Source organism: Dermacentor albipictus, chromosome 3, assembly GCF_038994185.2.
Source record: "Dermacentor albipictus isolate Rhodes 1998 colony chromosome 3, USDA_Dalb.pri_finalv2, whole genome shotgun sequence".
Lineage (NCBI taxonomy): Eukaryota > Metazoa > Arthropoda > Arachnida > Ixodida > Ixodidae > Dermacentor > Dermacentor albipictus.
In genome coordinates, this window is record NC_091823.1 from 88,101,422 (window position 1) to 88,119,424 (window position 18,003).

General features: G+C 42.2%; 2 protein-coding genes across 4 annotated transcripts in view; one reads left to right on the plus strand and one right to left on the minus strand.

Annotated features, from left to right (window-relative positions):
* Positions 1–18,003, plus strand: part of LOC139057453 (dopamine receptor 1-like) — a 556,142-nt gene that overhangs the window by 248,196 nt on the left and 289,943 nt on the right. The window lies entirely within an intron of this gene.
* On the minus strand, positions 1,578–11,986 carry LOC135899230 (uncharacterized). Of its 2 annotated transcripts, none has more exons than XM_070536631.1 (5): positions 11,555–11,986; positions 10,746–10,834; positions 7,769–7,954; positions 5,792–5,953; positions 1,578–1,980 (listed from the first exon to the last, which is right to left on the minus strand). In XM_070536631.1, exons 1-4 carry the CDS (start codon positions 11,557–11,559, stop codon positions 5,931–5,933), a joined length of 303 nt encoding a protein of 100 aa, XP_070392732.1. In that variant the 5' UTR covers positions 11,560–11,986; the 3' UTR covers positions 1,578–1,980; positions 5,792–5,930. The 2 variants fall into 2 exon arrangements, with proteins under 2 accessions (XP_070392732.1, XP_070392731.1); XM_070536630.1 differs by having other exon boundaries at positions 1,578–1,983.

Sequence of the window (18,003 nt, forward strand, 5' to 3'; positions counted from 1 at the left end):
CCAACAGTGTTTTCCTTCTCTTGCAACTCGATCCATAGTTCGAATATAATAGGGTCATGTATCTTCCCTACGCGTTACATAACCTTCCCAACTCCATTTGTTCGTCTTAATCTCTAACAGAATACCAGCTGTCTCCATCTGCTCAAATACCCAACACTCATGTCTGCAGTTGTGCATGCTGCCATAGCTTTTGACATTTCTTAAACGCGCAAATGTGTGTGCGTGTGTATACAATGCACTCTACACCATACCGAAACCCTTTGACTGTACACGTGCTGAGCGTGCCGGCGGATGTGAATGGACTGAAATGCGTTGTGTGGTCGTCGCGAACCTTCTTAGAATACGTTCCTGGACGTTGTTCTTTACATTTAAAGGAAATGGACAGACTAAGAGTAATAATTCTTACGTTTCTTCTTCTTCTTCTTCTTATTATTATTATTATTATGCGCGCGCCAGCGCTCAGACCTCAGGGTTGTTCCTGGGCACGTTGAATTATTTATTTATTTATTTTTATACCTAACATCCCGATCAGCTGGTACCTGCTCTAAAGACGAGTTCCAACGTAATGCCTTTTTAGGGAACATAGGCCCATATATTTTGCTTTGTAGCAGATAGCAGACTACGAGTAGGCAAACATTAGGGACAGCATCAAATAAGCGCAAGCCGCTAATATACCGCAACAGTTTCTCAGAGTGATATTTATCTTGTGTTCTTGTCTTCACGGAAGCCAACAAAGTGAATAGAGGTTTATGTGAAAGTCATTCTAAACTTGTATAAGGCTCGCAGCTGGCTACTGCGGCGCCCACGACGCCGAGGTTGAATGCAAGATGGTAATCAATCACAGGATGTAGGATGTTACCCGACACCCTTTATATTTACATAGGTATGGGCAAGATCTATTATTCGCTGCCAAACTTCATCATTACTAAAGTCGTCATTGAAATTTTGTTGCGTTTGTACTGGTTTGTGGCTGCTTTCACTAGGCTATTTGTTGAGAGGCAATACAAGCACGATTTTTGTGAGGGAATTTTCTCTCCCTGTCCAGACTGTTGCAATATTCACCACACACTTCCGTTAGACGAGCGTGGATAAGCATCTTACAGTGCCACGCCTAAGCGCTACACTGTAAAAAAAATTTGCCTTACTTTACAGAAAATTTGCTGGTAATTTGTGACCGAACACTCTTCCGTAAATTAAGAACGGTCATTTCCGTAGAACGGACAACTGTAAAAAAAGAGACCGTAATACAAGATACGAGTGCTTCTGTATCTAGAAAACGGAAGACTCTGTATTCTGAATCTGTACTATAACCGTTAAAGTACGGTGCTTCTCGTATTCAGAAAACGGAACACACCGTATGCTGAATCTGTGCTATAACCGTTAAAAAACAGGTGCTTGCCGTATTCAGAAAACGAAAGACTCCGTATACTAAATCTGTACTATATCCGTTAAAGTACAGGTGCTTCCCGTATTTCATCTTGCAGAGCATATCCATTCGAAGAATGTGCCATCGGGCACAATATTGCCCAGGACGTGCGAGAGTCGACCGAATTTCATTGGTGTGCTATTTGCTGGGATCAGCCGTGCCACCATCTGCGTTCGGAATGTGCATACGTGACCCACTGTTTTCAGCGGTCTTGAGCAGAAATGCAATTTGGTCAACGCTCGCACTTCCAGGGTACTTTTGTCCACGATAGTACATCTCCTTTAATGCAAATGTCATGAAGGCAGCTCATAGTCAAAGCAGCAGGTCACCATTGAGAAAATTGTCTTGCCAACACACTGACATGGCTGCAGAGATAAAACACTTTGCACTTTGTGATATGAATGCACTGCATAGCATATATACAAAAAGGTGCAACATTTCAGTCCTCAAGTTCTTAGATCACAGAAGCAACTTTATTTTCTTCAATCACTCGTCTTGCACTTCTTCCTGGTGAAAGTTGTTCTTGACTCCAAACACTTGCAAGTATAAACTTGCTGCTGTTAGGAGAAACAAATAGTATTCGTGAATATCCATCCTAAAGAAAGCGGCAAAAAAGTTTAATCACAGAACACGACAAAGCAGTAACTTCTGTGTTAGAAAAACATGTAAGTAGTTCAACATTGTTGGCACAAGGGATGTTGCTGTAGCCAACATTTCGACATAGGTGCTTGTCATTAGGGTAGCAAATGTTTTCCTTGGCTGTGTTGTGGGATTGTGCATATCTCACTGGCCCCTAGCCTCATTGGGGGAGAAGTAACTGGTGCATATAATAGGTCAAGAGAAGCCAAAGTGTTAAAATAAAGGAAGGAAGGGTGTGCATAGCAGTGGTGATTGTCATGGAGCGGGTATGAGCAATGCTGTCAGTACTTGCCAAGAGTAGGGGTGACCAAAACAGAAAACGATGTACACATGCATGCAGTCATTAATCCAGTAGAACCAATCTTCCCAGAAGACAAAATAGGTATCAAGATAAACAGTTTGCACTTTTGGAAAAGGAAAACGAAGAATTAAGGAAAATAAATTTTGTATCAAGATGCATCTGGTTAAGATCACTGCAAATGGTAAGTGAAGGCACATTATGAATATATATTTTGTTGAAAGCCGATGAAGAAAATACATATTAACCAAATATAAAAAAATAGGGACATTAAAATTAAACTGGATATGATCATAAAACAGTAAAGAACAGCCTGTGGAAAAAAATGGGATGGCTAATATAACCAGGTGCAAGATTGCAAAACGTCTAGTGCTGTTTATATTCATGCTGCTGTTGACGGCTTCAAGTTTCTGTCTTCCTGTGGAACCTTTGTCTTACTTGAACAAGGAAATGGGTCATTTTTTAAACAAGCCAGTTCAAATGCAGTTCAAAGCTTCAGCCGTGTTATAATGAAAGAAAATATTATGGCCAGTTCTCCTGCTCATCTTGAAACTTATTGTGCGCAACAAACAGGGACGAAGAATAGAAGAAACACAATGTTAAGCGCTCGTCCTTGTGTTTCTTCTATTCTTCGTCCCTGTTTGTTGCGCACAATAAGTTTCAAGATGAATTTGTTCCAACTAGGCCGACTCGCAGTCTTGCTTCAGTTCTCCTGGGTGTGCTTTCATTCACCAGTTATTTCCACCAGTGTAAGTTCAAAATTTAACGGTCTAAATGGACCTTAGCTCCTGGCAAACCATTAGCTGGTCTTTTTTTCAACACAGATGCCTGCATATTATATGTGTTGGCAGGAGTGCTAGCGAACTACATTATACTTGTTGCCACAACCAAAGTGAAACTTGGTAACAGTGATTGAAAAAAAAAAAACCAGCATTCCACAATACTGATTCAAGTCGTCTGGAAAAGTTGCTTAAGTTAACGTACACCCCCTACTCCACCAGACACACTTATTCACCGCACTGACTCTCATGGTGTCAACCATGCTATTACAACACTAGGCATCAAGTGAGGAGAATTAGGGGATAAGAGGGCACAATGCTTTTTGTTAGAACATCAAATGTGCTTTACATAAATGCTACATTCCAACTAACAAAGGAGCAACCGGTTTGTGAGATAGTGACCAATGCATACGAAAGCTAATGAGATTCTGTGCAGCAGAATGTTGACGATGAGGTGTTATGCGCACAAGTGTACTCTTTCACACAAAATGACATCCTGCACTCAAACCTTGTGCCAATATTAGAGTTTGAAAAACACCGTAGTGGAAAGCAAAGAGTGCTAAATTTGTTGAAAATTACTAAAAATTATTCGATTATTCATTATCCTTACTGTTCGTTAAAGATTCACAGATTGTTCCCTATGGGTGCTGTAAACAGGCACCCTGCTTTTACAGTGGTAGCAACAATGATCTGTGGCACAGACAAGAATAAATGCTCATGAAGTTTATGCAAGAGTATATCCTACAAATTACACCCCATTTCACATTCCAATATGGTAGAAGAGGAAGACGAAAAAAACTACTTTCTGGTGGAGGATGCATACCCCAGAATAGAAGAAACAAGTGTACCCTAACCATTGCTGCTGCCGATGCCTGTGCACTAGCAGTTACATATAATATGGCAGTTACAATTGTTTTTCCACAAGCACTGCAAGCTGCGGCCAGTTTACCAGTACACAGCTGTAATAAATTTAGGGCAAGCTAAAGCTCTTTAATGGATTTATCTCATATGACACAATTGGAATGCAATATTCTGCAAATAAGTGAAGCGCGATGTGCCATCCCATACAATGAAACACCTTTGAAGAATCTGAATCACCACCTGCACTCTTAGGCAAAGTTACACCCTTTGGAGTGCCCCTTCTGCCACACAACAATAATCGTTATTTGCCTTGATGCGTTTCCTTTCTTGAAGACGCCACGCCCGCTACTTTGTTGTCGAGAATGCTATCATGCTGATAACGCGCATGCCGTTCGTTACTGAAAAGCACAGGGCTCGCAGCGTTAAAGAAAGAAAATGCATAAAGGCAGATGACAATTATCGTTGTGTGGAAGAAGGGGCACTTCAAAGGGTGTAACTCTGCCTAAGAGTGTGAGTCGTGACGAGGAAAAAGAGTGTGTTCTGTGTAAAGTAGTGCACCTGTATAACCTAAAGCTTTGGAGAATGCATTTAGTATGAGCTGGGAAGGTTCCTAATTTTAATTGCACACAGTGAAAACCTCCATGCAGTTTTGCAAAATGCAAACCCCCTACCTTATTGTTGTTCAAACGTAATGACACGTAGGGCCATAACATGTACATTATGGGTTTCGTTCCCAAACAATCAAAGTGAATAGCACCACCCTAAGTGTTATGTGCCGTCTTGTTAGTGTCGAATGCTGCGATCGGCAGAGAAACGGATTTCTGGAGCAATATAAAGTATTAGGTACTGTGATCTCAGTTCTTTCACTGCTGTTTAAGCATTATCGGGTCCTAAAGTAAAGAAACGAGGAATAAATACATGCATATTTTACGCTACAACCCTCATAAGTATTTAGTAGTCTGGATTATAAAGGATTCCAGATTTACAATGCAGGACAGATTTTATTCCACTGAAAGAATGGCATCATGCCAATGATTCTGCATTTGGTGCTATATTTATTTGTATTTAGTTCAGTTGGAATGTGTGTGTATCGTCAGCGATATCGCTTGACATGTTTTATATTGACTGTTTTCTAAATTTAGGCAAATTCGTATTCGCAAATAACCTTGTATGACACCAAGAACTTGCTTAGCAGGAGTATTTCTAACATTTGCAAGATATGAGGCTCTTGAATGCATATCTCAGCCTGGGGTACACGCTGCCCCCTAATCTCATCAGCAAGTTTCTGGAACTCATCTACGAGGTTTCTTATGCTGAATGTAAAGTTGCTTGAATGGGGGAAATAGGGAATTTATAACAGGTGAATTATGCAGCATAAGAATGATGTCAGCAAGAAGCAAGCATCAAGAACTATAAAATGAAGACTATAAAATGCAAGAATTATTTGGGATGATTTAAAATTCTGGCATTGGAACGAAATGTCTTTCAATCTATATATAAACTCTGATTATTCACTCTACTACCACTGCCTTCATTAGAAACATTCATAATCATTATCCTATCTATGCCACATCATCATAGCTAATATTCAAGCCTTCATAAGCTGCTTTTTTTACTGCTAATTCTCTGTGGGAAAGAGGTGTCCGTATGAAGACCATATCATATACTTATTACCCGTTTTTTGATAAATGATAAGGGAAAAACTTCACACCAAAAATGCATTGAGCTTGAGCAAGTTCTGCGTTTGATGCTGTTGATTCTTTTTTCCCTTTCCCATCATTGACCTACCTGGTTAGCTAAGTAGACAGAAAAGCTGCAGGAGAAAGGTGGGGGTGCCAAACCAGACTTGTGCCCCAGGGGACCTTTTCACGGTCACTGGAGGAACTGCCTGTGGCCTCGGCATCTTCCTTGAGGGCCACGGCCATGTCTAAGAAACCTTGTCTCCACAGGCTGCACAAAGAAAGATAATTTGCTGAGCTAAGTCTTTTTCTTAAAAGAACCCATTTAAGTTGTATTCGTGGCTTTGCACCACAAAACTGACACATGACTGGCCACGCAAGACACTTTATGTGTATTCGCAGGCTTATTCCTTGGAAAAACACTTTTATGTAGCAGCACAATGAGTAACAGTAACAAAAAAGTGTATCAGGAGGCTTTCATATTGCTCTACAACTTTTCATTGACACATTTCATTTAATTATTTGAGATATTTAATACCTAATTAAGAGTTATGTAATTAGGCAGAATGCACAATATAATCAGAGTATCTCCAGGCGATGGCAAACATTACCTTCATTTTGTCTAGTTACATCACATTTACATATTTCTAAATCTTGGTGCATGATAGTTAAGACACCCTGTAGATCAAAAAACAATATTAAAATTTTCATAATCATCTCTTGCGTGTTATTGGTGGCTATGGCTGCTTCAAGTTATTCTTTCAGTATGGTACAAGCAGTTTTGAAGTGAAATTGTTTTGCATCGAGGGCATGTAATCTAGGCAATCAAGCAAAAGGTCAAGTTGTGTTCACTATTCAGATGTTTAACTAAGAAGCTGCAGGAAAAGGAAACAAGACACAACACCTAATAAACAATGCAAAATTTGAAAATTTAAACTGAACAAGAAACCAGTTTTTGAAAACACAGAAAAAAAGCCAGCAGCTTACATCGAATACACCCTTGCTATGTACTCCAAGTGAAGTTGTTACCGCAATGCTTGGGCACCATATGAACGTAACAATCAACAACTTCGAGCAGAATATTAACACCACTAAATGAACTGGCCTTTGAAGATTCTTGATCTGAAATCCTCAACGACTTGTTCTGGCGTTTAATCTGTCAAGCTCAATCTCTATTCTCAAAAGCTGGCTCTCGGCCATAAATTCTCTAAACGCAACATCAGCTTAAATCTCAAGATAGGGTTGACCTGTAAATAAAGTGGATAATGCATGGCAAACATCATGAACTCTCTTACATGTTAACCAGAGGGTTCACTCATGCAGCCGTGAAATTGTGATGCAGACACGATATATTGAAGCTGGTTTTGTGAAGTGTTTCATGCTTCCAAGGCTTCTTCAGTTGTGAAAGCTGTCTCCGTTAGCTAAATAAGCGATGAGAATAAAAAAAGAACTTCAATATGCTCACAATATGTTGGCCATTTGCAAGTAAACAGCAGCCTTTTTGGGCACCCAGGTTGCCTGGTGCAAATCTACTATGCCACAGTACTTGCGTTACCCAGTACCAGCCACTTTAAAATGCAATGTGTTCAGAACCCTTTCCCTCTGTTTGTCTGCTTTGGAAACAGTTTAACATGTGTTCAGTAGGCGTCGAGAAAGGGGACAGAAAACACTGTGCACCACTGATTTCTAACATGTTTCGCTGGATGCAGCACACCGCACCGGATGCAGGTGAAGCCAGTGGAAATGCAATGTCATGCAGTCGCTTGTCCTGGAAGCAGGGCATATGGTGGACTAACTAGTGCGTGCGATCAGATAATATTGCTGCCGAAAAACTTTTCTTTGTGGTTTTTCACATTTTAGGAGGTCTCTACATGTCTGGTAAGCACTTTTATGACAATCTGAACCCGTATACGATAGTGTTCTCTTACATCAAGTTTTTTCTGATTTACCAGTGTTTCCATTGCACGCCACTTATGTTAGCAACACTGTATACAATACAATGGAAAAATTCTGGACACCTCGAAACAATGCTTGGGTAGTTTATGGCACATCAGGCAGGCATGTTAGGGGAAGAAATGCTACACACCCGTGCAACAAAGTGCTGCCGCAAAGTTGTCAAGCACCAACTTCCGGGACAAGGCCGGCTTCAGTCGAGGGCGCTCGATGTGCTGTTCATCCCCTGTAGTAGAGATCAGTGGCGTGGACCCTTTTATACTGGCTGTCTTTTCTGGTCGGAACCTTGGCAACAGCTTCCACCATACTTTTTTTGAACCTGCAACATGTGCAGAGAAAGTCACATCACTGTGTGTTGATTGTATGGCTTTATTGTGCTACACATTCTATCAAATCATTAAAAAATACAGTTCACACATTTTTACTTCTGTATATAGACAGTCTAGTTGCTATACACGCGAAACATTACCATTCCTCTGACAGAATGCAACAATAGAAGCGTACACTGTAAAGCTACACTAAAATTTAAATTGATGTGACACCGTATGAGCATACAGTATGCTTACTGTATGCTTTAGCCCTGTGTCAAGTAAAAGTTAATTGTCAATCATTTATGGTGTATTTCTACTTATTCTGGGTCATCAAACTGTACAATCAATGTTCCAAGTTTACACAATGTTGGCTTTTGATTGCCTATGTGATCTGTTTCCTACTTACGCATGCAGTAATCCCACTGTATTAAGGAAAAAGAGAATAGGAAATGCCGTGATAATCTTCTACATTTGATGAGGGCAGGAGCAATGACCAATAGCATGTGGTTGAAGCTACATAAATACTTAGTTTTCACACAGCTTAATTATTCAGCAAGTAATAAAGAGCTATCCTGTGTACCTCTACATGACCAATAAAATCTGACTACTTGACACTGCACTAAGGCTGCCGCTTGGTACTGTTCGGCAGTTCAGCTTTGGTTTTCTGATATACAGAACTGTTTAGGTACCAGTAGTTTACTTTGCGATAAAATGGAGCTTGGAGCACTGGTCATTTGCACATAAATAATGCGACAGCAAATATAACACAAGGATAGGAATATGGGTCTCTTGGAAAAAGTACATACACATTATGATTATAATGTGATGTGATGCCACAATGAAACAGAAAGCAACGCACAGAAGTGGACGGCGCTTCCATGCCACCAAGGTTATTGGACAGACAGTACTTCAGAAGTGCCCGCAACACAATGTGTTGGCGGGCTAGTTGGTGTGAATCCATAAATACTTTGTTAAGCGCAAAACAATGGACACAAGAAAGACGACCAGCACAAGGCGCTACACTCAACTGACATCACTTTATTGCGTCGCTCCTTTATAAATAGTAGAATCTAGAAGAACATCCGCAGTGAGCACCATGTGCAGACACCACCAACAACCAATCACAAGAGCGTACTCATGCGACGGGATCCAAAAAACCATATTGAGCACTGCACAAGGTTAAAGAAGGCACACTAATGCACTGTGACCCCAATGACTGTATGAAGAAAGCTTCCGATAACTCTCAGGCGGCGGTATCACAGCACTTTTTCAAAATCGTAGTATCACGAAACATGGCTTTGCACTTCCATATTTTACAATGTTGAGCCAAATGGGAACCTCTCCCTGTTGGTATGGATCGCTTAGGTTCGCAATGTTTCGTGATGCTACGATTTTGAAAAAAGAGCCGTGATACCACCGCCAGAGAGTTATCGGAACTTTTCTTCATACAGTCATTGGGGTCACAGTGCATTAGTGTGCTTTCTTTAACCTTGTAAAGTGCTCAATATGGTTTTTTTTTTTTGGATTCTGTCGCATGAGTGTGCTTTTTTGATCAGATGTTGGTGGTTCCTGCACATGGTGTTCACAGCAAATGTTCTTCTAGATTCTGCTGTCTACAAAGGAGGGACGCAATAAAGTGATGTCAGTTGAGAGTAGCGCCTTGTTCTGTCGTCTTTCTTGTGTCCGTTGTTTTGTGCTAAAAAAGCAATGATGTATTCCTTGTGTGTGTTTGAAGACAGCTCCACACGCAGTAGCGTATCCAGTATTGCTGCCCAGTGGTTTAGCTCGCCGCAGTTTGAAGTGCCACAAAACATGAGAGAAACCTGCATTATAGTCTTGTTGCAAACAAGAATATAACGTGAAGTGCATTCTGAGGCCAGAAACTATAAAAAAAAAATTTCATGACGCACCGCTGTGCAAGGTTTTATAGCAAAGTCAAATACATTTAGTGTAAATATGACACTATGATGGTGCACAATGGTGGTAATCTGTAATAATATAAAAGGTGCCTTAATGTTACAACAAAAGCTGACATTACTTAATAATAGCCCTGTAAAATTTAGCATGCAGGGACACCGCTTGGTTAAACAATAGTGATGTATTGTCTATGTACACAAGTATTACCCACGCATTTCTGCCATTGTCTAAATGGCATAAATAAATGGGTAATACTTGTATACATACATATTACATCTCTATTGTTTAACCAAGTGGGTAAACTATGTCTGCCTGACACAAGACTAGTTAAACTAGTCTAATCAGACTAATTAGTCTAACAAGACTAATTAAACCATAAATTATATATAGTCACCCTAACAGTAACACCTCATTTGAACTTCACAGTAAGTAGACGCCTGTTGATGCCAGCCTCCCCCAATGCTAAACTGTGCTGCATGCTCTACAGAGAAATTATAGTGGTATCACTCAACTCTTAAGCAATTCAGAACTGCAGCACTGTAGAAGACATCTACAAATGTCCCATTTCATGTATAACAGCCTGAATTGCTTGCACATCTTCCCAAGTGCAAATTAAAATTTCTTTTTGTTTAGCATTTTTGCCTGCTAGACCACAATCCAATGTCATCAACATATTAACATATTACCTCAAAGAACCTAATTTGGCTTATAGATTAACACCTTTGCATACTGCCACAGCTGCACTCTGTCATATGCGTTGCAATCATAAAGGAGTGCTGGTCCACCAGCACTCCAATGTCACTAACAGTGATCACCTACACAGCTAAGTAAACGGTCATGATTCAGGTGGCAAATAGCTATGAGAAAAAAAAATCCACTCACCTTGAGAGCTATAATACTGCAATAACTTGAGAGATGGACCCATTGCAGGCAGCAGACCTCTTCTCAGCTCCAGCACAACAGCAACTTGCCTTTCAGTAAAAGAAAAGGATTGATTAGTAATGATAAGTTACCTTGTTTTTGCTGAGTATCAATACAATCTGACTTTCATGCATATCCACTCTCCGCTTTAGTAATACAACTGAATTATTCGTCAAATAAAAGAGTCTATGATGATACCATTCGCTTCTCTTGTATGTCCAAATTTTTTCGCACTGATACCCCGTTTACTGCTTGCTTAGTGGCACGAATGCCTTGACTGCCCAGACATCATTCGAAGGAACACGTCTTGCTGCACCGCAAACGGTGCAGCAAGACGTTTTTTTCTGGTCACAATTAAAACGTGCACCCAAGCAAGAAAGTAACGATCACAGGTAGTGAGCGACTGCTATTGCCTAGAACGTTTATTTCCGTATTTTAACAGAAGTTCTTGTATCGGATACAGTATGCTCTCAAGCCAATACAAGCGTCAATACAAGAGCTCAACTGAATGCAGTTTTATTCTACGCTTTTAACGCGAGTGAACAAAAGGTCAGAAGTACCTCACGGAAATTGCGATCGAGCCAAACGCGCTACGACTGGAATCGATCTGAAAAGATAGGTTGATCCCTTTCCCCATTCATGCGTGATTTTTGCCCTAAGACGTTGCATAGTGGTCTTTTGAAACAATATTTCTGTTCGCGACACCGGCTTACCACACATCATTTTAACACCTACGTTATGCAAACCAAATAAGATTAAAATGGGCTTACCTCATGAGCAAGTTACGAGCGCGCGTAGACTGTTGAACACCCGTTGAGAGCAAGCAGGCTATCCGTGTCCAAGCGCATACGTGCACCCAAACACAGGACTTCTTCTTCGATGCCGCAGCAAGCAGAGTTTTGTACACGAAGTGAAAGACATCCAGCGCAAATATCTCCGCGCGATGACGGCAAATAAGGAGCGCACAAGCGTACACAACACAGCGACAAATTCGGAACTTTGCCAATTCGAACGTGCCGAGACCCAAGCAGCGTAACCATCCATCGTTTCTGTTCTTCGCTCCCGATGCGTCAATCTCTCTTCCTTGGGGTCTTGCTCCACCCTTGAGTACAAATCAAGAGATATTTACGGCGAATTAACAACATTTACAACACGACTCGAAAAATGCCGTCTGACTACACATGTGCATCTCCGCCTGCCACTCCTAACCAGGGTTGCCGTTGGGAATTTTTCAAAAAGAGCCAGAACTGAGGCTAAAAGTAGCCAAAAGTAGCCACGCCACCTGGTCTTGGCGCCAAATTTGTAGCCAAGTAGAAAAGTACCATTATTATAAGCAACTTTTATTAATGAACAATAAATAATATCATTTTGAATCAACACAAGAACACAGAGTAAATAAAGAGCAAGGAAATTTGGTTCTCTTGCTTGGCCTTCAAGCATCAGGTACGTTGCAAATAAATAAAAGTTCAGTCCGCGTAGTTTATCTAGAGTAGATAGTGTTCATGCCGGAGTAATTTTGGCACATTCTATTCAACAACTCAGCAGGAACGTCAAACGATGATGCTGTTTTTTTCTTGAAGTCGTAGCCCAAATTTGATTCGCAGAATCGCCATGAGCAAGTCCAGCTTCATTTTGTTACGGATCTCTGTTTTCGTCAAGTTCACGCAAGAGAACACGCGCTCTGCATCAGCGTTAGAAATTGGAAGGGTCAAAATTTTCAGTGCTCCTTGCGCCAGGTGTTGAAAAGGGCATTCGCCGCAAGGGTCCTTGTACGATGCCGCTGCGTGCCAGAAAGTCAAACATGATGCGCGATCAAGTGCACCGCTAACACTCTGCAGCTGGCGTATTTCAGACTCCAGTTCGATTGAGGAACATCCAAAAAAATGCAGCGGTAGCTTCATTATGCATTCACGGCTCTTAGCACTTTCTATGCCATCGGGATTTATGGCACACAGTCTTCGAAGTGCAGAGGAGGCATTTGGAAGTCGCTGCTGCAGTCCCATCGCCATTTGCCTCAAGAATTGGAAACAGCGCTCCCTCACGGCCCGTTGGTCTTCAACAGGGACTAGTGAAATCTTCTCTCTGAAGACGTCACCTAGGTCCACTACCTCTGGTTGCAGGAAAATCGACTTCATTTTTGCCAGGTCTAGCGACAGCAGACTTGCCGTTGTGTTGTGCCTCAAAACTGATGGATTCAAAATCCGCCTAAGAATTTCCAAATACAAATTTTCTAGCTCTTGGAAGACAACCAGTGGGTCAGTTGTGTTTGTTTGGAACATTTTGTTCACTCGCCTAACGTTACGGAGAACTGAGGCAAGAAACACGAGGTAAACACAATTTTTTCTGTCTCGATACATCTCTCGTAAAATGCGCACGTTGTAGCTGCGATCTTCTGCTTTCTCAAAAAACTCTTCGAGAGACTGGTACTGCGCCAAAATTCTTTCTATAGAGTCTGCAATAGCAAGCCATCTCGTCTGCGAAAGCGACAGAATCTTGGGCGGTGGATTTGCACTTTCATCTTCCACTGTCATACTGGCATACAGTCTCTTATAAGCATCTTGCCGGCAGCTGCTGTGTGCAAAGTAGTTGTAGGTTTCTCGCACTAAGTGCTCAACCGCAGAAGGAATCGCCTCCATCGACTTGGATGCCACAAGGTCCAGGCTGTGGCAAGAGCATTTGATCAGAATCAAGTCTTTGTTGTCCTCACTAAGACGACTGAACAGAGAATTGTGTTTGCCGCACATGGCATTTGCACCATCGGTGCAGAGTCCGAGACAGTTCTTGATCGATAGGCCGTGCTTGTCCAACGTCTTCGATACCGTGTCGTGAAGCGTTTCTGCCGTTCCATCAGACAGCTCTACGCGATCAAGAAGGCTGGTTGCAATCCTGTTTTCTTCTAAACTCAGGAACCGCACAACCATGCAAAGTTGCTTTGTCGTGGATACATCGGTTGATTCATCCACCATTAGAGAATAGCTGGAGCCGTTCAGTTGTTTGTCCGTGTTTTCCGTGAAGTACGGGAAGAGAACATTCGTAATTATAGCCGTGCACTTCGTTCTGTGCAGATCAAAATCATTGAATTCGGAATGCAGAATCTCACCAAGTTCGTCGACAGCATTTATGGAAGTGTGCACTGCAGTGTACAAGGCGATCCTTAACTCTCGGCGAGCCTTTTCATAGTACGTTCGACTCGAAGACGCTAGAAGCTGCGGCAGTTTTTGGTGCGAACTTGGGATTACTGCGCACTCGCGGTGCTTTTTGGTTTCTGCGTGCTTCAACAGATCACTGTAGTGGGGTCGAATGTTGCAATTGCAGTACTTGCAGTGAGCAGTCGTTCCGCCGTAACGTGACGAAATCCATCCTGTAACGCATGGTAATATGCAGATTAGATACTAAGCGGCATGCGACTAAACGCCTAAAGAATAGTTTCCGTTTTGCTTACCGCTCAGTTTCTTGTCCTTTCTCCATTCTTCTCGAAACGTGCGCTTTGCTCTTGCGTCTTTTCCCATGGTAGACGCCGGTGTCGGCAAGCCGAAGGCACAAAAACAGAAGCTTTGTCGCCTTGGGGTACACAAGTGTTATTTCACCTGTACTGCTCGTTCCTCTCTGGTGTCATGCCGTGCACACGGCTGCACCTAAACGCATGGTTTCGGATGCATGACCCTAACGGAGAAAGTACTCTAGATTAGTGTTATTTTCTCCAGATGGAGCGCAGCGTCCTTGCGGCCTTTGCTTCGCCGTGCGCTAGAATTAGCGTTATTTTCTCCAGATGGCGCGCAACGTCCTCACGGGCTTTGCTTCGACGTGCGCCCATCACCCAGAGTCCGTGCGTCTGCGCACCCGCGTCTGCTAGTTGGTCTCTATGTGCGCACCGCCGGCGGAGAGAATATATGCGTACAGGACGCGCGCGCTATGGCGCGCGCGCGTCAAGGCGACCGGAACAGCCATGAGGAGAGCAAAGCTTTAAAAATAATTGTTCTTCTTTGTTCTTGCTTGCTATTGTATATGCAATTGCAAAAAAAATGGCTAGTGAATGCGCCAAAATAGAAGTTCAAAGTAGCCAGAAAGTAGCCAAGGAGCCAACGTGAAATTTTCATCGCCAGACGGGGTCGAAAAGTAGCCAATTTGGCGCAAAGTAGCCACCAACGGCAACCCTGCTCCTAACCGACGCGCAGCGCGCGCTGCCCCCTGGTGCCGCACTCTGAGCGCGGAGAACCGAACAGAATCGGTTTCGTTTTCGCATTTGTGCTCTAGTTACTGGAACTGCAATATAATGGCTTGACAATTAATATAATTCTAAAAGAGGAGAACGCTTTCTCTCTTACAAGTTAGTGCGTTTTATACAAAGGGAGAGAGAATTCAAAAGGCAGAAAGGCAGGGAGGTCAACCAAAGCATTCGCTACTGGCGATAGCAAACGCCTGTGCTACAATGAAGTGCAAAGCAGTGCACTGCGATGCGTCCATAAGCTCGAGTACAGTGATAATTTGGGCGGGTTGGTGCATGTAATGAACGGGTAAATAATGAGTTGTGTCATAACATTACCCATGCATAAAGCACGTGGAACTAATGGCGTTGCATTCTAGGTCAAAAAGAAATAACGCTTGAATCGTTACATCTCGACACTGGGCATTCTTTCTTTCCGAAATATTTTTTTCTTCTTTTTGACAGTATACACAGTACTAGCACGGTAATAGGTCCTTCATCTTCAGTCACCTTCCAGTAGTTTACATACATGTCGGTGCATGTTCGCGTTCTTTATTCTACCCTACAAGAACGAGCGCGCTTACCGGTCTTGTTTCAAGATGAAGCGCCAAATGTTTGCGATTACATCTTACCGCAAGAATTAACACATGAACAGTGAAGATTATGCGTAATCGATTTGTCTCAGTGAATGGGTAGTTATTGTCAGAGACGAGATATTTTGTAAATATCATGGGAATGAGTTCCACCAACTACATTGCAGTTCAGCAGTGCCCTTTGACACTTGGGTTAATTGCTTGCCGCAGTCGAAAATTTCCTCCGACCGTTGTACTTGCATCTATAGGCCGCCAGTCCCCTTCGAGACCATTTATTGCCAAATGTAAACGCAGTTACGGTCATTATACCACTCCCTACGTTTCGGTACTGATTTAGAGTGCGCACAATTTTTGGCGTATAGAGCACCAATGTCATTCCCAGTGCACCAGCACCTGAGTGCCGCAAGCTTGTTTACGTATGCACGTATGTCTCCGGCTCTTCATTCACTTAAACATATATGCTGCGTTATTAACTACAAAGCGCTTAATTTGAGAACATTGCGAGAACACGCATATATTTGCGCATATGATCAGCGTTACTAAGCCCATATGCGCCGCAAACTGCGACCGGAATAGAAGATGCGTATATATATTTATACGATCTGTTATTGCAGCTTTTGGTAGAAGGCTAGCTCTCACATTTTGTACGCAACTTCATAATGCGTACAGTTTGCGTGTTCAATAAAGTATTGTTAGCTGAAACTTTATGAGTACGAGCGCTCATTCAGACAGCTTAAATTTTCTCACAATATACGGATGTTCTCATAACAAAAATACGGAATTCTCTCTGTTTCGTCCAAAACAGTGTATAGCCGTTATATGATTACAGGGAAAATGTCCGTAAAGCTGAATATGGAGAGCACTTTCCGTATATTAACGGCAGATTTTGCCGTATTTTTGAAATATGACATACTTTCCGTATTTTTATCTGCAGTTCTCCGTATAATGACGGAAATCCCCCGTAAAATTACGGAAATTTTTTACAGTGTACGTGTACGCATACGGTGCAGAGGCATCAGCTGGAGGAGTTCTTAAATGCAGCGTGATATTCGTTCCTCCGTATTAAGATTGGTAAATGAATTTATTCGCCGACGTCATCATTTTCTAGTTCAAAGCAATCCGAACGCAGAACAGGTCAAGCAGCAGGGGCCGATGAGATCGTCAATCAAACTGTTCAAGCACATTTTTTCTTTGTCCCTCCCCGCTGTGTAATCCATGGGCAAATAAATGAACTTCAACTCAACTGCGGTGCGGCATACTTACTCTTCCTGGCTTAAAAGGACGGGATGTTCCTTGCAAGCGTTTTTGTGATAGTCAATGTACCTCGCATGGTATTCTACGAATTTTAAATGATACGCGAATTTTAAATAATTTTAAAAGTGTACGCACTGTTGTTTGAAGGTCAATGTCGGTTCTGACTAGCGCTATTTATAGATTTTCGTAGGAGGCTTAAAGAGAAGCCACCACGTTTCTTTTTTTTTTTTTTCTCGTTAGCACCCATTTCAATGGCACAGTGCGGCAGCTCGCGTGCGGTCGTTACTAAACATATCCGCGGTCTTTGTTGAAAGTTTCGAAACCACTCAGGAGTCTGTTCCCATTACTCGCGTAAAAGTGCTCGTCCTCCTTACATCCAACCTCCCCCTTCCCCCCCCTACCCCCCCCCCCCTCGCAGTGAACAAGAAATTGAAAGCACAGCCTGCGAAATATAGAATATTTGGACTGCTTAGGAGCCGGCTTTCCAAGTGTTTCACCTGAGCCGAAAAAAAAAAAGGAATAAGTAAGAGCGCTATCAAATAAACTAAAGACCAGTGGGTGTCCAAACGCAAGCGCTGTTATGTTCACAGATTTAGTTTCGCAAGCGTCCAACCAACTCCACGACAAAAGAAGGGAAAGCGCAGGGAGTTGGTATGTTTATTGAGAACAAACAGCACGATGAACACCACTCACACGACTAAGAGCAATAAAATGTTTATTTAAGCACAAGATGCTCGATAGCAAGGGATTATCTGATAGACAAAATTCTTACGATCGACATCGATGCACAAAAAGAAAAAAAGAACGTTGACGCATTCACGTTAATGTAGTATAAGGTGATATCACATGGAAACCTAACCGCAGCATTTCGGCAGGTTTGCTGATATGCACAGCGGATTCTTTTCACGAGTACCATACATAGCATTATCTTATTGTTTCAAGACCACAGCCACTACGATAGGGTTGCGCCGCTATCCTTCGCTAAAATCTGACGTCAATCAATAACACAGAAAAAAATGTATGCCGCGTGCAGCCACGCCGGCAATCGCACTTTGCAATGCTCATAGAAACAATACATATTAACGGAAACGTACCACAGTTCTTCAAGCGAAAGATCATAATGTGGCGAGATAGGTGTATAAAAAAATGCTAAAAGCTTTGCGAGATA